The sequence below is a fragment of the Rhea pennata genome, chromosome 2, assembly GCF_028389875.1.
Source record: "Rhea pennata isolate bPtePen1 chromosome 2, bPtePen1.pri, whole genome shotgun sequence".
In the NCBI taxonomy this organism is placed as follows: Eukaryota; Metazoa; Chordata; class Aves; order Rheiformes; family Rheidae; genus Rhea; species Rhea pennata.
The window spans coordinates 43,822,953-43,846,674 of NC_084664.1; the positions used below are offsets into that span (position 1 = coordinate 43,822,953).

Below are 23,722 nucleotides of genomic sequence, written 5' to 3' on the forward strand. Positions count from 1 at the left end.
AGAGTCTTCTGTTTTGCCCTACAAACAGATGCACCTATGGAACTTTAGACAGAATTATTCTGTGTTAGAAACAACATAAAACTGCAGTAAGATATAGCTGCAATAACAGATACATATTTTAAATTCAGAGAACTATTATTTCTCAATGTCTCATAAAAAATTGGGCAGATTAAACTGAGAGCCACAGATAATATGGCTTCAAAAAATCTCTAAAACCCTACACAAAACAGGCTCAAGTTGTACCTGAAATTCTACTATAAATATTGTTTATTATAAATTATAAATCATACATTCAAGCTGACCAGAGACAATTTCAGTAACACCTTTCCACCAATTTAGAACAAGACATTTTATGAAATTACAGGTTAGCATGATTTAACATTCATACTTTGGTAGTATTCACAGGTCAACCAGTTACGTCTAAATACTGTACCAGTATATAACAGATGGCAGTTCTGGTCCTCTCCCTATGAAATGTGTCAACAAAACAAGCGAGCGGGCTGGGGAGTTGCAGAGACTATATAACCAGAACATGCTTACAGTTCTCTACAGTCAGAAACAGAGATCTTATATCACCATTAATCTGGCTAGGATCAAATCGCAAATGTCTGTTTTCCTTTTTGCTAATGTGTGACTTAAAAGAGCCTGTAAAAGCTTGGGGCAAGGCAGATTCAGTTGCCACAGCCAAAAGATATAATGGCAAACAGAGAAATTTATATAATTGACACATGAAAATGAAGCTAGTTATTGGCCTTAGGACTTCTGTTAGTATCTTCTGTAAGTTAAAAAAAAATAGACAAAGATCTTGACAAGAATAGTGTCTAATCACATTCAGGATTAAAAATAAAAGAATACACTGTGAATCCTACTATTACCTCAGAGGTTTTTTTTTTTTTTTTTTTTTTTTTTTTTTCAGTAAAAGCTACAGCAGGCATATCCAGAGACCATCTCCAGAAAATGTTCTTCATAGATTTCTTTCACATTGTGCTAGGCTGGACACAGAGTTATCTGTCCGTACGAATTCTTGTTTTCAGCTAGCTTTCGCATTAGGCCCTGCCCCTGCCTATAAAGTTCAGCTGGAATTGCTCTACAAGGGCCTTCTTTATATGTAGCAATTTCTCCATGACTTCAGGACACCTAAGCACAATTCTGATTTTTTTTTCCTGTGCTAACAGCAAGGTAGAAACATCTCCCATTCTAAACATTCATTTCCTCTTCAATAAACATTCCTCACTTTTTCTTTAAGTCTAATCTACAGAAGTCCCAAGCCTGGGCCATTGCAGCTCTGTACTTGAAGAATTTCCATTACAGAGGAATAAACTGATTTTATTATATTGTCAGTCTGCAGACTCTCCCAACAAAAGTTTAGCAAGAGTACTATTTCCAGAAGGACTGACAGAGAAGAGAAAAAAAAAGAGAAAGATTATACTCATACAAACTTCCAAGCTTTTCTTCCCCTGAAGCAAAATCATTTGGACTATCAGAGGCCATTTCTTAATCACACAGTCACACAACACTGTTTCACTGGTAGCCCCACAAAAGCATCAGTCCAGTTAGAGATAATTTGTGCACCATTTGGGGACTTGAAAGACTCCATAAAATTGAAGTATATCTCTTTACAGTGACTGTGCACAGAATTACAACTCCAAATAGATTTGTGGAGCAGAACCTTTTATTTTATAAACTTGAAAGGTTAAATTCACTACAGAGCCAAGATTTAAGATTTCTTAATATTCGAGCAAATCAGGGTGACTAAACACAGAACTACAGTTCTGAGTAGACCTGTGGAGCAGAACCCTTTATTTTGTAAAACTTGAAAGACTAAATTCACTACAGAGCCAAGATTTAATATTTCTTAATATTTGGGCATATGCGCTCACCTTCATCAGACCTTTTATACAAAACTTCATCTGAAACTCCTTGAGCTTGTCAAATGGTCAATGATTTCTCAACCTTCTCCTTAAATACTGTGAGATCTAATTCTCAACACTGTAACAATCCAATCTTTGGTATGGATTGATTGTATGAAGTAGGCATGGTTGGTATGCACCAGCACAGTATATATTAACTACAATTAGAAAGAATAAATATTATTTCTGCTTTCATTAAGGTCATAAAATAACAAGACTTGGTAAAATTCAGACATAATAGATAAAAGATCTTCAACTCTTTCTGAATATTCTTTATATTTTTCCATGTAGTACTAATTAAAGTAGGAAATAAAATAACTATCTGTATAAATGCCACAATAGCTTCTAACCAATCACTGTAGAAATGATGGAAGCAAGTTTCAGTTCTTTTAATTTTCCTAAACATCTGTAAACCTTTGACAAAAATATAATATTTTTCAATGACAGTTTAGATAAGTAAATTGGACCAAAGCCAAAGGTGCAAAATCAAGACAAGACTGCCCCTCAGTGGCAGTATGTTGGTATAAAATACAACTATAAAATAACATTCTGAGCGTTAAATTTTACCATTCAGGGATAAATGCTCATTAAATCAGCTAATTAACAGCTGCCAAATACATTGGTCTAGTATAACAGTGTTTTGTGGTTGGGTGAGTGCATATGTCTACATTTCCCTTTTATGTTTTAAAGATGAGAGGCTGCAATGTTCAAATTGTTTATTTTGTTCTGTGTTATAAGCAATAAGAAAGGATGTAGGAGTTGTTTGCAGAAATTAAAAACAACAGTCTCTGAATTGCCTGTTAGGTTTGCTGCATATTCCAGACTGTACTAATTCATTCAAAGAGGATACAAAGGTAAAATTTTGCCATACGTCAGAGTACTGCTCTCTCTCTCTCTCTCTCTCTCACACACACACACACACACAGCTTGCCAATTCTATCCTGAAACACTGCCTGGACTCGCCCCCCCTCAGCATGGTGGAGATTATAGAAATATACAGCAAGGACATTCATAGGATTAAAGAAATAGCCCCCACCTTAAGTGAGCACTGAGAAGAAGCGATGGGTACTTAAAATTCCATGTTGTGACTGGATTAGAACAGATGCCCATTTCATTTTGTATGTTCATTAGCATTTACTTAAACATGGTACCTAATCTGGTTATCTCAGTATTCCTGTTGATTTAAATATAATCAAGCCTTGAAGCGTTCCTATAGCTTTATTTCTTTTAGAGCTAAATTATTTCTGTAGTCATAGTTAATATCCTTAGCTGCAAAAAATATAGTCATGGATGATGATAGCTGGTGGCAATGATCACTAAATCTGCATTAACAGTTGTTTTACAGAACAATATAATCATGAAATGATTCACTAGCTTGCAAGCACGATGGCCAATGCATGGAAGTCTGAAACCTTCTGCAAGTTACAGCAGAGAAGTTCTACTCAGTTATATGACGGGAAATTCTCCCCAGGTAAAGGAGTTCTACTTACTAATTGTAACTTTGTCTTTATCCCCCAGCATGATATTGTTTGGAGTGAGATCTCGATGAACAATCCTTTTCTCTTTATGCAAATAACGAAGAGCTAGGCAAAGCTTAAAAAGAAAAAAAAAGCCTTACAAAGATTCTTTACTGCAACCTAAATAAAGACAAATAAAATTATGTGCTTATCTTGTATTATTGACATAATAAGCATTACTTTGTCATTTATTATTAGCCTGAGAAACATAAATGGCACTACTAATTACATGTAGGAAGGTCTCAATGAAAAAAAACACTGATCCTTACTTGGATAAATATATTCCATATTCTTTCTTCTGTAAACTGCTGTTGCTTTTCCTTTAAAGAATGAAAGTGTTCTCCCAGTGGCACCCCTTCTATAAGTTCCATGACTATGTATAACCTGTCATCTACATAAAAGAAAATGAAATTACAGTAAAATATATTTATACAGATGATGTTTGGAAATAGAATATTTGAGGTTAAATATATAAAAATAGTTATTATTTTTTACTTTTTAAATTTTATTTGTACATACAAATACATTTTAATCCTAGATCCACTCTTTGTTTTTCCAATTTTTCCTCAATACTCATTTCTATGATGGCAACTATAAGGAACTCACTGTCTCATAACTACTCCTCGGGCAGGCGTAGGCAGCTTATACTATATTAAAAAGACAACATGGCTGAGCAACCTGTATCATTCAATCTAGCAGCATGCTCAGCATTCCAGTTGTGCATTTTGGATCCTTAACACTACAGGATAAGGACCATACTTGCTACATGCTTACCTTGCATCTCATTTTACTGATACAGAATTATCAGCATTTCTCATCCTTTTTTTTCAGCTTTTAAGCAATATAAGCATGTCTGAACTGTAACAGTTCTCTAAGAAAGTATTAGCACAAATTAAATGCACCCCTTCCCATTGTAGTACTTTCATTATATATTTCTATTTCTTCACTATGTACAATGTGGTAATTCTCTACATTTATACTTACTTTCTAAGAAGGTTTTATGATAGCGCACAATATTTGGATGATAAAGCTACAACAAGGAAAGAAATTTAGATGTTTAGGATAGTCTGACTTATGGCACAATATTTTTAAGTTTAGTTATGCACTGGAAGGAAGAAAACAGTGATGATGAAACAATAGTTTTAGATTACTTTAAATTCCAACCAAAAACAGAAGTTCAAAACATTGACCACTATTTCTATTTACTCAGCATTTAAAACTGGATTATGCCATTCTATTAAATACGCACACTATTGTGTACCAATGGAATTTCTTCATCCTGTTTGCACAGCACACAGGTAATAAGAATTCCACAAAGTCGCCTATGAACTGCAGTGCAATAGACCTTTCCCTGCTACCTCAAAAATAAAGAAGAGTTGCAAATTACTAGAGCAGGTAGAAGAAAAAACAGCATGGCTGCTATCCACTCTCTCTTAATAGCCTGAAAAGTCTGAAGACAACATCAAAGTATTGGCTTTCATAGCCTAAACCCCCTAAATCTGATTGATCTTTTCCTTTTTTTTTTTCCTTCTTTTTATATATATATTACCAGTTATACCAAGATTACCAATTATACCAATGACTATTTTCTTACTCTACTTTAAACCCAGGTATAATGAACTGGAATAAAGACCCATTAATTTTCTATTGTCATCTCAATTTAGTGAATTCTTAAAAAAAAAAAAAAAAAGAATACTTCCTGTAGAAAAAGTCAAAATCTTCAGTAACAAATATGCACGCTACTGCTAATATGACAGCGCGAATTTAATGCAAAATTGACAGCTTTCAGACACAAAGGGCCAATACTGTACTGATCAAACAAAAACACTAACAAACAGTAGCTGGAAGCTGTTATATAAGAGCTCACCAACAATAATGCTAACGAGAGAACATCCATACATGAAACTGGAGTCCACGGGACATACCTGCTCTTTAATGATGGTTAATTCAGAGACAATGTTCTTTACATTACTGTCTCTGTCTTTTTTGTCCTTTCCAAATGCTGGATTGTGTAAATTGACTTCTTTCATTGCTAGAAGATTTTGTCCACTATGCTTTCTAACCTAAAAAGAAGATAAAAACCCTGTAAACTAATATAGGATGAGGACAGAAAGGATATTATCATGGTTAGCAGATTAGTTATCTGAGTCCAAGTCTGCTTCACAAAAATTAATTTTGTCTTTTTTCCTGTGTGATGTGATTAGTCATAAGAACTGGAGCCCCACAATACAGTACTCTGCTGAACTTACTGCTTTTTTAAAAAGTGTTTTAAGGAACATTATCAGCCCCCAGTGTTGGTTTTTCAGATAAAACATGTTTGAACTTCAACGGTTCTACAGAGATTTGTTAAACTTTCTGTCTATTGCAAGTAATTAAAAGAAAGTAAAAGTAGCATTCAGTATATCTAAGAGAGATACTAGTCAATTTTACGCATACAGAGATGTCAAAAATCACAGTAAATGCTAGGAAAAAAGAAATGTAGAACTGTAAGCAAAAAGCCCAGATATGAAAAAGGTTTTTCAGTATCTGCATTCCCTGGATGAAATTCAAAGGAAGCTAGTTAGTACCCAAAATAGGTATTAGACCCTCCTCCTGAAGCTTCCCCCAAAATCTGTGGTTAACATCAAAAGGGAAGTTTACCTTATATACACTTCCAAAAGCTCCACTGCCGAGGTGTTCCAAAATTGCATAATTGCCTATATGTTTTGTAGGTGCCTTATTCTGATTGATGTTCTCAATGCTTTCAGCAATTTGCTTCAATTCAGCATCCTGGTTATAAATTAAATGATAAATACAAATATAAAATATTTTATGCATTTCCTGTGCTAAGAATGGGCAAAGAATATATCTGCTTAACTCTATGAAACTTTTTACTTACCTTTAATAAATTTAGCTTTGATACTAGCTCTTCATAAGCAGTGATATCACGAACATAATGTCCAATATTAATGAAGATTTCAAACAAGTCTGTAGGGAAAAGTCTACAAAGATTTAACATTTGATATATTTTAGAAACACTGTTCACAAAAGATTAATAGTTTTTTTTAACAGCAGAGACTTTTTAATGTTTATTATTACTTCTTACTTTATAAACCTAAACCTTTTAAACCTTCTATATAAACTTCTAAATAACTACTTATTCTTGACTAATCTATTCAGATCTTAACTCTCTAGCACTGTACTTTATACATAGGAATTAAAGCAGCTTTCAAAAGATAAAATTCAGCATCAGTGCACTGGGTGTTAATGTAAGTGCCAGTTGTCTAAACAAGGGCTCGGTCAATGAATCTCCTGAACATAATGATATCCTACACTATTTTATACTGAGCTTTTAATCATTTAATCATTTTCATTTTTTCCCCGTTGTATTTTATTCTGTGCTTGTAGGCATTTTATCCAAGATCCTTCTTGTATTAATTGATATGGTTAGTACCTGCCTGCATTCAAAGAATTATTACACCCATCTTAATTTTTTTTTTTTTTTTTTTTTTTTTTAATCACAGAAGGCTTCTAGACTAAAAGATATGAATATGACTGAGGGCAGTAGAAAGGCTTCATATATAACACTTAACAGACACAATATTTGGTTAGCAACAAGTTTAATTGCAGGAATAACTTTCTTTTTGAAGTTATAGTAGGAATGGAAATATTGTTTTCATTAAGGCAGTTGAAAAAAACTGAAAGACAGCAAAGCAGGCATTCAGATTCTAAAGCTTGATAAAAGCCCTGAACACTCATTGCAAGTTGGGGCCTTTCCACTAGAAAAAGTTCACAAATTCCACTTTTAAAAAAGTAAGACAAAAGATACATTTAGAATTCTAGCAATTTATGATGCAAAATAAATGATTAGAGAAATACTGACAATCAGAACTCATAGGTAGTATGATTGCTATCCAATTCCACAAATCAAAGTACCAGGTTATTCACAGCTTTTGTATTCTATCTGATAAAATTTTGTCATCGTTCTAGCAAAAATGGGTAACTGATGAGAGATATTTTCTCCTTATTGATCCAAATCTTTCAGGAATACTCCTAAGTATCTCTGCTTGATGTACAGTCACTCCTATGTGAAGGAGTGGTGGGTGAGCAGAGAAAAAAAGTACTGCTCCCAGTTACTTGCTAAATCCAGGCCTGTAACTCACACCTGGTACTGTTTTACTAATCTTCAGGATGAAAGTATGGTTTCTCTCCAACAGTCCTAAATCTTCCCTCAACATATTTTACACTTTGATTCATGGGATAGGAAGGAGCCTCTGTAGACCTAGGTCTTTTAGTATGTATACAACAGAAGTCCTCATATTGAATGTCTAAATCTTGTAGACTTGCGTAGATGCGATATAGAAAGGGCTATCTGGCTGTTGACAGGACAGAAGTTACCTGTTACTTATTCTTTTTGATGAAAATAAATGCAGACATTTAAAAATCACGTTCTTCTGATTGGAATGATGATTTGTAAGCCTTCCTAAAGGAGTTCTACAAAATATTTTGTTAACATACCTTCTAAAGAGATGTCTATTTCTTTCCATACTGAAGAGGAATCTCAAGGCTCTGAAAGCATAGCACTACAGTAGGGAAAAATATATGTTAATGACAAATTTATATACAAATGAAAAGGCTGCTGATAAAAAAAAAAAAAAAAAAAAAAAAAGGTTCCCAACACATCTGTAAACTTTGTATTTAAATAAGTCAGTAGATTACCTTGTAAACCTCATAATTAATCTCGAGAAAGTAAAAATATATGATTCTATACTTTAACTACATGTCATTTGCTTAAGCGCCTGCTGTATTTCAAGAATAGGCAGCCTCACTTGGAAAAAAATGTGGGCAACTACAGCTAGAGTATACTGCTAGAAGCTGAGGAGCATCTTGTCTTGCCTCTTTTCACTTGCAGATAGCTCAAGACTTGAGACCTGCTCGGTCCTCCATTACTGAAATAGGGTAAGTGTAACCAGTGGGTTTGTAATGATGCAGTAGAAACTGCACTTTGGCTTTTTTTTTCTTTTTTTTTTTTTTTTTTTTCCTGAAAAATGCAGTGTAGGGCACTAGAATTTCCAACAGGAGGAAAATATTTTTTTTAAAAAAAAGGGGGGGGGGGGAATGGGATAGAGAAGGTACCACTGATCTGGGATTTTTTTTGTTATCTCAGTCATAAAAATTCATCTAGTTTACTGAAATATACCTCAGCTTCTATATGTTCACTACAGAAGAAAATTTAATTTTAAAATAGCCACCAGCAGACAGTTAATATCTATGCTTTTATGTAACTCATCTTGAATTCTCTCTACAGAGAGTCATTTACTTATCTACTATACACTATGGCTGACCAATAAAAGATAACAATATGAAGCACGCCAAAGAGAAACAAGTTACCGATATCTGAAACAGTACAAATAATATCTGCCTTTAATATTATTTAAGTTTACTTTATTACATCAATGACTGTCAAAATCCATTTCAAAAATCCCTATTTAGACAACCATAACTGTGATCTAGTAATAGTAATAGTCGGAGAATTGGTCCTCACGTCAAAAATATCTTTTTCAACATGTGAAAAATGCATTAAATGAAGAAAACCAAGGTCAAATACTCTTCTTGAAGGAAGCAGAATACTTGAAATGTTACAGGAAAGGAATGGATTTTTAATGCTGCCAAGAAGCTCTCTCTCTTACAGAACAATGTTGTTAGTCCAAAACAGACACTTCAACAAAGCAGAAACAGGGTTTGCTTCTAACATTCCACTGAATCACAGTCACAACAGCTTAGCTGTACAGAATAACGTGGCCAGGTTTGGTCATAGTTGTTACCTTCAAAGTTTTTTCTTTTTAGAGACTGCACATAGTTCTTAATGTAAGAGACCACCCGTGAAGGGACAACATAGATTAACAATGAGACAAGTGACTATCTTAAATGGAAATAATAACCATCTCTCTCACACTAGCGCTATGATGTTAAATATTAACATCTGTGATATGCTTTAGTCAAGGCATGATGATCTTACATATGATATGTATGCAGAACAAGTAACTGGTACCACAGCTACACTGGAAGTAATGGAGCAAGATCACTAAGGTAGGATGGTAGAGAGAAATTGAAAATTTAATTGTTTAAAACAGAAAATGGAGTAGGAAAGAAACTGGGCTAGAATTGTCAGAATTTTAAGAAAAATGTCTATGAAATTCATAAAGGGTATTCCAATAGCTACAACTGTATTGGACAGCAGTACAGTGATAAAGGCAATAGCAGCATGAGAGGCTGAATAAGGTTTCATAAAAGGTATTTCTTATTCTTTGCCTACATAGAATTTAGTTTTCGTATGTCACCATTAAGTTCATTATTAATCCAAATAACTTCATATTTAAACCAACTGCAAGTGCCTAATATCTGCGGCAAGTCATTTCCTATCATATACTGCTAAAATCTAAAAACCTGGGTTGGCATAAATTAAGCTCTTTATAATTGTATGATGCAACTGTATTAAGCATATGCTCCAGTTTACTAAACTTCACACTAGTTTCATATAACCTCTAAAAAATATTTATATATCCCACCCTTCCAGTTTTTCCCCCAAATAATGTTACATACAGTTCTATAATGATTTAACTGAAATGCTATGAAAAACCTAGTTGCAGGAAAAAGGTACGTACAGCACTGAATCTGTTCTCCAAGCCTGATCTCGAGGAACTGCTATGAGAAAGACAGCACCAAAACAAATTCTTCCCTCCATCCCTACCCAGGACATGTCTACCTGGTTAGACAACTGAGTAACTATGTAACCAGATTAGTGTAGTGATAACAAAAATCTGCTGAGAGGCAGTAGCATGCAGCTGACTGCAGTCATCTGTGATAAGGACCTTACACTTGCTCACAGAAAGGCAACCAGGGCAGCAGCTGTGTCACAGATGCCCCTGAATCACAGATCACTACTTCTCTAGAGCTTAGAGAAATGGCCAATGCCATTTCACAGAGGCTAGAGAAAAGCTATCGGATAATTCATAACTATTGATAATTTTCATCTTAAGTTGACTCCTCAGTTGAGTCACAATTGAACTTTAGTTCCTGAACCACTTGTTACTCCTGGATTCCCCTTCCCTTCATCCAAGTGAGTGGCTTATTGCACTTTAAAATAATATTTAAAATCATAAAAAAATCTCAGGAACTGTTTGGGCTATCAGTATGCAATGATATTAAAGGAAGTTACCTGTAATACATTAGCTTTCTCAATACTACTTTCTTTGTTCGGTAAAGTCAGCTTTGCTATTGTATATATTCCATTTGCCTAAAAGGGAAACAGAGAAGGGTCAACAATAATATCACTCCTTTGCACAGAAAGCACAGATAAAAACTAATGTTACCTCAAATAAATCAGAAGCTAACACCAATTTACAAGTTCACAACCTTCTACTGAATGCCTAAATTCTAAGCTGGCGTGACTTAAACATACATGAAAGTGAAATCATCATTACATTTAAACTGATCCAGCAAAGACAGATAATAAACAGATAATAAAGCAATGCTGAGATCTTTAGAAGTGAAGGAGATTGCAGCAACATATCTCCCATCACCACGTGGACATTTTGGATTATCAGGAACCGAAAATTCAGACACAATAATTATTACAAATTGGAGAGACACCAAAATAATAACTTGAGGAGTATTTATCTGCCTTCAGCATGATTTTGCAAAAAACACAGTGTATTTCAGCTTCCATTTTCTTGTAACCATGCTTGTATTCTCATCTAATACACTATATCCTTCATATTGGTGGATTCACTGGTGGATTAAGTTGCAGTACTGCTCTGTTATCTGACAAGCTCCCTGTTAGAGAGCACTCTAGCAAAATTGAAGACGGTATGCATCTGCTATGCAGATGCTTTAGTTCAGTTTCTGACACACTTGCTTAAACTGTTCATGAAAGTAGAAAGTAAGGTTTTAGACTGTGAAGTAGAGTCATTGAGTTATTAACACATGTTCTTGCTTGCAGCCTACTATTCAAGTTTTCATTTCTGATGAAGGCACAGGATGTACAGGTAAAAGGCAGCTACAGCAAAAAGCAAATAGTTCTCAGCTGCCTGAACCAAGAGTCCTTGGCCACTGAGTGAGAGAAAACTTCAGAGAAACTTAGCTTGACTTTCTCTGTAAGCTTCAACATACAAATTAAAGAGCTGCCACTCTTCTTCCTCTATCTGATAGGTTAAAAATAGGCTGGTAAAAATAGTCCTAAGTGAGTCCCTTAATCTTTTTCACTGGGCAGCTCTCAAAAAGTCACATTAGCAGAATGAAAGAGGAGGACTGGAAATGAAACAGATTTTGTGGGGTGGAACTGCTGTTGAAATAAATGTACTTGAAGTTATGTCCCTATTCTACATTAAAATCAGCTTTTAATTCGTTAATTTCCCAAGAGTTGTACTGTTTTCAAAATATATCCAATTTTTAAAAGTGATATTTTATTTTGATAAAATCAAACAGTTCAGATAAAAAGTTGTCTAAATTGATATGATTTATTGACAATTCTAGTGCTTAAACTACACAAATGATTTTTCTAGACTTACTTCTACTCTTTTCCTCTTGACCGGTACTTTTGAAATATACATGAACTTCTTTGCCTATCACATGTAAGACCGTTTTCTCAATTCCTTTTCAGAACACCTCTAGCTGGGTTTTAAGCTAACACATGGATTATGAATCTTGACCTAACATTTAGAGTAAGAGCTTGGCTATGGATTTTATCTGGTGTTAGTGTCCTCAATACCTATGTCTTCAGCTATGCATGGAATCTGTACCAGGGATTTTTAAGAAACATTTTCAGTACCATTGATTTTAGCCAATTTAAATACTAAATTTTATAATGTGCTTTAGAGTAAAACTTCTGGAGGTGGAATGCCAGGACATTATCTCAGAAATATTATATCCTGAGGAAAGGATGGAAATTGTTTGCCTGACATTCTAACATTAAGCTGCCCAAAGTCTGTTTTAATTAACTTTATAAAACTCAAAATGTGTGTTTTTCAGTAAATTCCACAGTTACTCTGATTTACTATTCTATTTTTTGCAAAAGTATGGCAAGAGATTTCAATCAAAATAAAATGTGTCCAAGTAAAGCTGTTTATACTCTATAATAACTAGACACACATGTTGATATCTGTGGCTATAAGTGCGCATGTGTGTACAAAGAGACACAGATTAGTTATATAAAGGCATACTTTCCAATCCCTTTGAAATGCATTTTGTTTGTTAATTAAGTGATGCTGACCCATAACAACAAATAATTCAAATCCTTAAAATATAGTTTGCTTCCTTGCTCAAGGAAACAATCAAGATATGGTAAAATTATAAACTATAACGCTTTACTTAATTGAATAAAGTCTTCTTACCTGTACTACTTGGGAAGCATTAGTATCATTGAGCACCAGCTCAGTAATTGCAGCACAACAAGCTAGAATTAAAAAGATCAGATGTAACTTACACAACCAGATTCATAAAGATATTCAGATGGCTAAAAACACAAACAAGTACTCAGTCAAATTTACAAAAGACCTTCATAGGTTCAGTGTTTACGCTCCGTTGTCTTATGTAGGGATCCTTCAAGAAAACAGTTAGAAGTAACCCAGATATATACTCCATGGGGTCAATGTCTTTGAAAGGGGACCCTTTTGTAAGAAGTCTTCATGAATTTACAATCTATTAATCCTATTCATTTCACCAGCTCATCAGATATAACACTAAGGATAGTGTATTCAAAAACAGGTTGTTACATATTATGTTATAATTTTCAGGGAGATATTGCAAAGGCTAATATAGTCCCAGTAAGGATCATTTGCATGGTCCTTCTACAGTGACTAGGAACACAGTCCTCCAGAAGGCATTTTAGAATGGCAAAGACAACTTTATTGTAAAACATGCTCTAAAAGAGAATCTCTCCACAACTAGTGAAGGATCTTAGCCTGACTGATCTCATCTAAAGATAGCCTTTGAAATAACACTTTGAAAGAGTTCCACTATAATCAATTCATGAGTGATCTAGCACAGTAAATCTTTATAGAGGGAACAATACAACTTAATACAAATAATCTCAGGCTAAAACCAAAATTTAAAAGGAAAAAATAGTTGAGATGTTTTGCAAGCAGAAGAAATGTATGATTCCCCCCTACTAAATACTTTACCCTTTGTTTCTTTCTAAAAAAAAAAAAGTGTGCTTTCTGAAAATAAGTACTGGGATTACACATCTAGAAATAAACAGCTGACTTGATGCTCTCACTCTCCAAAGCAGGTTTAAGTGGTTATTAGTTCAATTCTGAAATATTTTGAATCCCTTCGTGCAGCGGCAAGTGAACACATAACCAAAGATTAGGCCTTATAAACCTACCTGCCTTAAGGGACAAAGTATTTTCTTGTATCTCATTAGGACTCAAATCCTCTGACAAATGAAGATGTTGGATTCTCCCTGCTGCATTTGCACTAGATAAACTTCCAATTGAAGAGCGATCAGAAACAAAATTTCTCTCACTAGGAGTGGGGAGAAAAAGAAAAAAGTCAATCTAAAAATTGGCTTAATGTGTCTTTGTTAACCAATTCTTACATTCTAAAAATTTGCATCCTTATCTTTTCACTAGATTAGGTAATATACTTTGAAAAAAGCGGACAAACTTTTAAGCAGAAAGTCCCTTTACCATGTTCATCAATCATATCCACAATTCTAGCTCACCAAATAGGTGTCAGATTAATAGGGAAACTAAGTGGACAGTAATGGCCTTTCTAATGTATTCAAGAGTTTGTTTATGCACTGAAAATATGAAAACTGCAATAAGAGAACAATGAAATAAGCATAACTGGAAAAAAAACTTCCTATTCATTATGTTTTGAATAGCTTTTTAATTTCTGCAGACATCACATACAGCAGAACAAAGAAAGAAGCTATTTGATAAAATATGGCTTGGTCAGAGGTACCTTAATATATGAAACAGTCTCATAAAATTGCAAGAATGTTGAACATGGAAAGCTTACCCCTGTAATATATGAAGGAGCTGCTTGATTCCGCCCCAGATTCGGATTTCCACACTAGTCTCAGGGTCTTCACAAACCTGTACCAGAATCCAAACTATACTCCATAGAAGCTTGACATGATCAGAATGGAGCAAACTGAGCAGGACTGGAACTCCTTCGTACATTTTTACTTGCTCTTTGACTTGTGACTCTGCACAGAGGAGTCGTAACAACTCTGCTGTGAGCCTGAAAAATCAGCAAGAAATTTTAACAGCAGCTCCTTCATTCATTTGAATTACCAGTTACCACAGTTACCAAAGGGGAGAAAAACACAGTAAATGTTTGAGAAAGAACAGAGACCTCCTATAAAAAAGAAAAAAGATTAAAGAAAACTGTTTAAAGTCACTGTAAACTGCTTAAACAGCTGGGAGTAGGGGAAAAGGAAGGTCTAAATTTTCACGAGATGAAATTATGTTTACTATTGAGTATGAATGTCAGCATATGCAGGCAAACATACAGAGCTAGGATGAAGGAAATCAGATGGACTGCAGCAATCCATCTTACCTCTTTTCTCGACAATGAATAACCAGTACCACTGCATGAACTTGTAAAGTCCATCTGTGTAATTAGAATAACTGCACAAACAATCTAGATTCTTCCCCAGTATGGTATGAATATTATATTTATAAAAGAGATTTGGTATATCACAAAAAAAGTTCACAGAAAATTTTTATTAACTCCTCTCTCTATAATTAGGGTGGCTGTACCAGAGAAACTATGGTTAGAGAACTCCGCTCTTATTTGGGAGTGGAGTATGTTTGATGAAACACACAAAAATGAAAAATCCAATCTGAACTTTTATTCTTAACCAGCATTGAATTCACCAGCTTCTTCCTTATGTTCAAATTCCCATTTTTATAACAACATTATAGTTTTAAATGCAATCTAAATAATTTCAAAAGCAGAAGCTAAATAAAATCTTTTGCCATTTTTAATTGCTTTATCTCTAATCATATGTAAAATAAGTAAGCAAAGAAGAAATAAAAATACTGTCTAAAAATTTTACATGGATAAGTGAAATACCATTAAGTTCGAGAGTCTGTCAGAGTTCAACATGCTTGTCATATAACCGATCAGCTCCACTGGGAGCAAAGAGGAGAAGCACCAAGAAAAGCAACTGCCATCATTGTAAGGTACCTTTACAATCTATTTGAACTGTAGGCCATCAACAGGAAGAAAGGACATAGCCTACTGGAAAAATTTTGCTCTATCAATATCTGACTGAAAATACATAGTTTCAGACCTTTACCTTGAATAAAATGGCACGTTATTTAATTCCTAATAATCATGTCTTTAAATAGAAAAGTCAAAAAAATTTAATACAATTAATCTATAAGCAAAGTCTCACCTTTTAGAAAGTAAATCGTATTCATGTAATATCACCAGCAAGTTCTCAACAATGATGAGCTCACTTATCTTCTCCCTACATTCTGGACTACAAATTGATTATTCCTGGCATTTATATCAAATTATAGGAACAAACATATTGTTCTTTAGCCTCCCTCCTTATGCATTGGTTTGACCAATTATTTTTTCTCAAGACTTTAGTAATAATATTATATTGAGCACACAAACATTTAAAACCATAATTATATGTTTGGTCAAGAACTGCCACGGCTTCAATTTTCAGTTTTCCCAGTACAGAAGAGTAGATGTGTTAAAGTAAAGAAAAAAATGTATTTACTTTATTTGACATTAGAAAATAAGAAATTAAGCAAATGATTTTTTTTGTTTTATAATCAAACATAATTTGCACAAATATTTTAATGTATTCCAGATACCTTCTTGCCCAGTCCAAATGTAAAAAAAATAATTCTATAAATTAAATATTAAATTAAACATAAGTTAAAAATTTAGGTATAACATAATTCAAATTAATCCTGATATTTTTAAAAAAATGAAATAGAACTAAAAAATTGAGAAAACAGAAATTTTGGATAACTCTCAGGAAGTAAATTCCTCTTCATTCAAGTAGTTGCATCAATTCTCTTCAGTTTTATGGTTTTCCTTATAATTTTTCACTTAAAAGATAAAATTGTTATACAAGTCTGGAATGCAGTAGAAAAATAATGTAAAACAAGCAGCATTTCTTCTATAAACCCTATAAGAATGAAAAATGTTGTATCTTCCTTTTCCTCCCCACACCAGAACCAAATAATATGATGCATATTTAAAACAGCCATTAGTGAAGAGAGGATACATACGTATGTATTTGAATGTATGCATTTGTTATTTACTACACTGAACAAACTTCCTGCTGGTTATTATGAGGCACTGTCATATTCAGTTCAGGACATAAGATTTTTATACGCAGAGAAGTAAGAAAAATTACAGAAGTCTGCATAGGGATTACAAAAAGAGATTTGCAAAATTCTTCACACAGGTATGAAGGCTGCTGCAAGGACCTAAATCCATGCTTGGTAGCTTGTAAAGGCTTTTTAACTTCTCATTCTTATTTCTTCAATGTAAATTTAAGCACACATCATAGACTTCTGCAGAACAAGGCTTCATTTTGAAAATAAATGTCTTCCCCCTAAACAGCAGTTTTAATATCGTACCAAGATATAACATTAAAATGCTTATTGTGAACCAAACCATATTAAATTGAACCTACCTTTCTGCCAGGCTAGTCAGAGCAAGGAGGGCCCCCAAAAGCACATTGCCATCTCTGGCAGCTAACAAATTTACTAAAGTCTAGAAAATGAAACATAGCAGAAGGTAAGAGAAAACCATGTAATTTATTTTCATTTATGTCTCAAACAAATCTAGTTATTTTTATCGAAGAGTCAGCAATTTTCAAAATAAAGACTTTGAATTCTCACAAAATACACTAGAAGTATTAGATACACTTAAAGTACACTTTAAGTCGCTTAAAGATACACATAAAATCTTAGAATATTCTTAGTCTTCGGACGAGCAAGGATCTTCCTTTTCAAACTGCAATTAGCGTCTCTCATGGCTGTTAAAGCAACTGCCCAACTTAAGGTACCATTTTAAAATCTGTTCTGGTGTGGGACACTTTAGAACTCTAAATCAAGACTCCTTCATATAAAAAGTTAATTTTCAGCTTACATTTAAACTATATGTAATTTGAAGTTCTGCATGTATTCTGATAATGATTTAGATCACAAACGAGCACTCAGATGTCTACATTCTCTAAAAGTTTATCTTCAAATGCTACCTGATCACAATTGCGTATGTTTTACTGCATTATAATAGAATCGCAAAGCACTACTGTTCTTGATCTCAACTATTTCTCAATTTGGCCACATACCATCCTTTAAATATGTTAAGTGTACATCCTTACACTCATGGTAACCTCTAGCAAGGTTGACACTGTTCTATTTAGACACAGAATGTTGTATAAGTGAATAATCACAGAATATATTTCCTAACAATTTACATTATAGTAATATGTAGTTTAGCATAGTGTAAACGTGTCTATTGTTTTTATAGGAAAAAGTTTAGCCTAAACACTTAAGACTTAATTATCTCAAAAAGCCAATAACCATGCATCAAAGCAATTAACTCACATACATGAAATAACTTTTATGATAGTAATCTACACTAATAAAACCTAGAACTGACATTATCTTACTTTACAACAAGTTTGACAAAGTAAGGAATATAGTCCCAGACAGATCAAATTTGAAAAGCATAAATCATTCAGTTAAGTAGCTAATCGGTTATAACTAGCAATTTTATAAGGCACTTACTTTATGTGCTTCACTCACTATAACCCATTTTCTTTGATCTCTAACGGCAGCAAGCTTTTGAAAAATATCTATGGAACATAAAGAAATCGCATAAATTTAGTCTTCATCATCAGTTAATATTTTTCATTTTACTAATCAAATAATTAAAAAATGGATAAGTTCTTTGACATGGCTGGTTCACTTCACTGTTATTTTAATGTATAAAAAGGTATCAATTTCTTAAGAGGAAATATTACATATGCACAAAAACAAGACGTGCTATTCCACAGTCATTTCAATTACCTTTACACCTTTATTCAATGATGCTTACACTGAATCTAGTAATACCTTACTTCTGACCATCTCAAGTATTTTAAACATTTTTTAAGCCTCACATACAATCTTTGCCTTCTTTCACTACAAAGTTGTAAGGGCACGTGTAAGATAACAGCTGTAACGCTTACATGTCATGTTGACCAATTTGTCCACATTATGCTGCTCTTCTCCATGATCAAGATAGCCATTTGCTACTGTTTCCATATACTATAGGTAGGAAAATAAAATAAAGAATACTCTTAGAAAAAAAAGTTTTAATTCATAAATCTAATTGTTATGCACATAAATAGCCTGTAGGTGGTGCATCTGCTTCACAATACAGTTTACTCAGCTCTTCCTGAAACAGTGCTGGCTAGATTCATTATATATAGAATCCCAAAACCTAGAGCAAGACAAAGACTGAAACTGCAATCCACAAAAAACTCTGCTCAACCCTGAAGGTGCTCAACATCGCAAGCCACCTCCCTGATGGCTACAAAATTTCCCTGAATGTCTAAATTTCTCCATTTTTGTGTCAGAAAATCCTCCCAAACTGCCTAGGCTGCACAATATTGTGACTATATCCTTCTCAAACTTGACTAGGATGCAAAAACTCTTTAAGACTGTTCAGATGAGACCTAATGGGCATTCTCAGAACATGACTGGCAATTACAGTCTAAAGGAAATTACAGACTAAAGGAAAAAAAAAAAGGTACCTCTCCAGCATCATGCATAGTTTGGCTGTGTAACTCCTTGCCAAGGTACAGAAGGCATTCAGAAGTGCAAGAATTCCAACTGGAAAAATTCCACAGGAGGAAAATCCACTGAAGACTACCAAATACAAAGACCTTAACTGCAGGTTCAAAATTCCGTTCCTTGCAAGTTCCTGGAGCCCAAAGGAGTTTTCTGGGGAGTTATCACTTCAGGCTTCTGCTCTCATATTTTTCCTTAAGTATCTACTATTGGCTGCTGTTGGCAACCGCTAGATGGATCTTCAGTTCAAATCAAAATTGTGTTATATTCTCAAGCATGCTTAGTACACAACTGATAGACTCAGATTCTACTTAAGCTGCAACTGCAGGTACTTTTTTTTTTTTTTTTTTTTTTTTTAACATAGCCAGCAGGCAGGAAATGGTGGCCAATACTTTTTAATAACCCTAATACCTAACTGAGCAAACATACTTATCCAGGAAATGGGAATTATCACATGGATATAATGTTTGTTAGTACCTAAGATCTTGGTTAGATTCTCAGTATCATTTACACATTAGTCTCATACAGTTGGTGGGGTTTTGAAATCTCCTGAATACTGTGCACAGAATCTACAGCAGGTTGAAGAAGATGACATAGAGAGACTAGAACTATTGTAGTAGGACAAAATTTGAACAGAAAACTTACATGAGAACACTACTACGCAAAGTAATACTGGTGGCAATAATTTTATTAGTACTTTCTATCAAAATAACCCAGAACACTTTAAAATGAAGATAATTGTATATGAAACCATGATGCCAAAATGATGTTTCCTGTGCTGTATAGAATAGTCTAACAAAGGACTTTAGATTGAGATACTAAGATTAGGTAAGAAAACTTAGATGAACAATCCACACTAAAATTACTGCCACTCTTCAATTTTCTGAGACAATATTGAAATAATAATAATAATAACAATAATGAAAGTCTTGGCCTTAACATTTTTCAAAGTGCATTTCAGAGTGCCTAAGCCCATTTAGCACTTCATTTTATCTCATTTGAAAGATAAAAAAAAAAAAAATCCCCATAAGTTCAGAAATCATTAAAATTACTTCTGATGATTTTTGAAATCTCTATGCTAGCAACACATATACAGTAAAAATGATGATCAATTTTATGATTTGGGTTCATGATGCAAAGGATTGCATTTGCATACGTTGCCAATGCCAGTAGGCCATTGTACTATGCACTGTGCAACTCCCTCAAAAGGCATAGTTAAGCATCAAATGACATAGGATTGGAATACATCAAACAATTTATGTGGGAACCACATCCATTAGAAGAAAACAATCTTTAACTCCTGCAGCCCTACGGAAGTTCCAGCTGGTGACTGTCAGACCAAAAGAACTCAGAACACACTATGAGTTCCCTGAAGTACCAGGGATGTGATCAATATTAATGAATGATGATCACATTCCAGAAAGATACATTTGTTCTTCCAAATTCTAACTTGTCTAGAAGGAAAACTACCAACGTTTAGTCTCAGTCTCAAACATATTCAAGTGATGTTGTATCATGCCATCAAATGGACAACTCCTACTCACTGAAGACAGATATTAAAAACCCAAGAGTAAAGTAACATTAACAGAGGGCAATAACAATAGAGTAGTCAATCAATAATGTTTCATAATGCAAAGGTGCTGTGGTTCCCACATTTCAAGCTGTTAAACCATTCTATCACTATGCTTTTTCCCCTTGACGAGTCATTTGGTGAAGTTCAAGGGGACATCACTCATCTTTCCTTCAAAAGTCTACAGTTTCTTTTCTTTTGACTGAACCAAACATGTTGACCTTTCCTAACCCTTTTTCCACTTCAGCAGACATCTGTTAATCCTCCTAACTAAAAGCCATGGGCTAAATGCTGCTAGATTACATAGAAAGTTGCTTTGTTCACTAGTGAAGAAACACACTAACTGCCTATGTGCAAACAGAATATACTCCTTTCCATAAACCAAGACTACATGTACACCACTTTTTACATGCAACATAATGGGCAAAAGTACTAAGGGAAATTTTACCTGAGCTAGACTTTCAATTCCACCCAAGCTGTGAAGCATTTCCTGAAAGAAAATAAACATATGAACAAGTTAAGTGACTCAAAAAAACAGAAAACACAAGAATGAGAGAACATTTGATCATAAATGACCTATTTGTTATGAGTATTGAGAAATCTTAACTCCATTTGTCAAAGTCAATGGATTCTGGAGATGCTTAGCACCTTCAAATTTAGAATTACTTATATTTAAGTAGTTATACAAAAACTGTGAAATTTTAAGGTTTAGAAATTGGAATAGCAATATAAGCTTCAGAACACCTGGAAAAGAAATTCATGAAGATAAATATCTTACTAGATGTTTGAGGCTTCATCTTATGAATAACAACTACAGTAGCCAAAATACAGTTAAAAACTATATTTTGTAGTTCAAAGCATAAGACTGCCAGGAAGAATAGGCAGTTTTCAGTTTTCCTCAATTAATATATTATTTACATATTTATACCAAGACCTGAAGTCAAGTAAGGAATCTACAGACCATAGTAATGACCAAGCTGTCTGTTACAGAGATTCACAGGTTCTTTGCTAGGGTTAGCAACAACAGATACTACATAATAAATACCAGAAATTGAGTAAATTATCCAAGAACAGCAGAAGTTCACTCTTAGAATCTGTTTGCTTACAGATCATTTGTATCTTCACAGGGAGAAATATAGGTACAGACACATAATAAATATGCATCTGTAAGAATGCAGACATTTTTATTCACATGCTCCTACACAATTATCTGCATGCTGCTTATATGCATTCTCTTGTCTAAAGAGGAAAAAATGTTTTTATATACTGACCCGATAGCATGGATCCCTTATTAGTAATCTCAGGCAGATTAATACTCTCAGAAAATGGATGGATGGAGCTTGACTAACCCACTCCCTGTAGCAGAAATATCCAAAACATACAAACTAAATATAACAAACAAGTGTAAGAAATGCTTACAGAAGCCATTTCAATTTAGGGATCAATTTACTAGAAAACTAATAACTTACACCAGCTATCCAACATACTATACTACAGAATTCTATACTACACAACTTTAAACTGCATTTACATTCAAACATAGTAACGATTCTAAATAAATTGATTTTGTTATATGAATACTACCAGCCATCACTTATTATCAGTGAAGTGATCCAGGAAAACTCATTCCCATCTCTAAGCACAAACTGATCATGCTTTGACAGAAATTTAGTTCAAGTCAAGCATCGAGGCCCAAAGGCTGGAAACAGAGAAAGTATACACCAAATTTCTTTGCACAAATTATACTTACATAAAAATATAATAAAACCACGTAAGTGTGGCAGACATAAGAATAGATAGATTTGAAGTAAATTTTTAAATGACCATGATGTACTTTGTTTTTACAATACACCATTACTACTGTAACATTATTAGTCTTATTATGCCAAAGACTAGTAATATTGCTATTACTATATGTAGTAATATTACTATTATTGTATTACTATTACTAGTCTTTGGAATAACTTACTATTTTGTTTAAGTGTTTTTGATACAGGATTATATTTTCAATCAGAACTTCCTCCTTTATGTTTCTGCATAAAAAGCCAGGCAAAAAACACAACCCAGATTTGCACATAACGTCAAGGACAGCAGTCCTGCAGAAATACTAGTAATGGCATTGCTAATTCCATTGTCTTTGAAAGGTATATAGCCCCATTTCCCCATTTACACAAACCTAACATTGGACACCTTTTTGGTTTGTTTTAACTGAGACAAGAGACTCTGTATTGGGCAAGCTTCCAAGGAACGGAAGAACTCTGTGTGGTGTGGCAGTTCTCTTCCCTTGCTATCATTTGCAGTTGGGAAAGATGCCAATGGCTAAAAATATTTTGATAAAAATAAATGTTGTGCAAATAGATACTAGCAAAATCTCAGCCCTTCTAATGTCAATATTCTGCCAGAAGTAATGCTATTTTTTACCATGTTTCCACACTTGGCCCCTTCAGGAAAGTGCTTAGCTTTCACGGAGAGTAAACAGCAACCACATACTGGCAAACCATGTACTAGACAAAACTTTGCAGGTGAGATCAGAAATGATCTTCATCTCACTTTGAACAGTGGTTCTATAAGGTTATTTTTTCAGAAGGCCTTGGTTCTTGACCAAAGTTAGTTTCTTTAGTGGTTCAATCCATCTGCCACATTTTTGAGTGGGGATAGTAATTCTCTGAGTCCACTTAATATTTGAGAGCATCTGCTACTATAGTTACATTTACATTACTTGTTACTAGAGACTCTAGTATATGTTCAACATACACCAGAAGGAGTTTTTCTGCCTGCTTAGTTACACTGCTTTTCCAAACAACTTAAGCTAAGCTCATGAAAGCTTTCTTCTCAATAGAACTGTCTTCAACCAGGTCTTCTGCCAACACAGTAATGTCAGTAAGTGGGTGTGAATTTCTTGTACCCCAACCAAACATAGTT

General features: G+C 34.0%; 1 protein-coding gene across 1 annotated transcript in view; it reads right to left on the reverse strand.

Annotated features, from left to right (window-relative positions):
* The window catches only part of NEK10 (NIMA related kinase 10), a 102,623-nt gene that overhangs the window by 72,695 nt on the left and 6,206 nt on the right, over window positions 1-23,722 (reverse strand). The window contains 17 exon segments of the mRNA XM_062568472.1: window positions 3,401-3,503; window positions 3,697-3,818; window positions 4,412-4,457; window positions 5,353-5,490; window positions 6,068-6,196; window positions 6,306-6,408; window positions 7,925-7,989; window positions 10,626-10,703; window positions 12,799-12,860; window positions 13,791-13,930; window positions 14,429-14,653; window positions 15,816-15,902; window positions 17,082-17,161; window positions 18,184-18,251; window positions 18,627-18,705; window positions 21,249-21,290; window positions 22,072-22,156. Coding sequence (XP_062424456.1) covers window positions 3,401-3,503; window positions 3,697-3,818; window positions 4,412-4,457; window positions 5,353-5,490; window positions 6,068-6,196; window positions 6,306-6,408; window positions 7,925-7,989; window positions 10,626-10,703; window positions 12,799-12,860; window positions 13,791-13,930; window positions 14,429-14,653; window positions 15,816-15,902; window positions 17,082-17,161; window positions 18,184-18,251; window positions 18,627-18,705; window positions 21,249-21,290; window positions 22,072-22,156 — 1,652 coding nt within the window.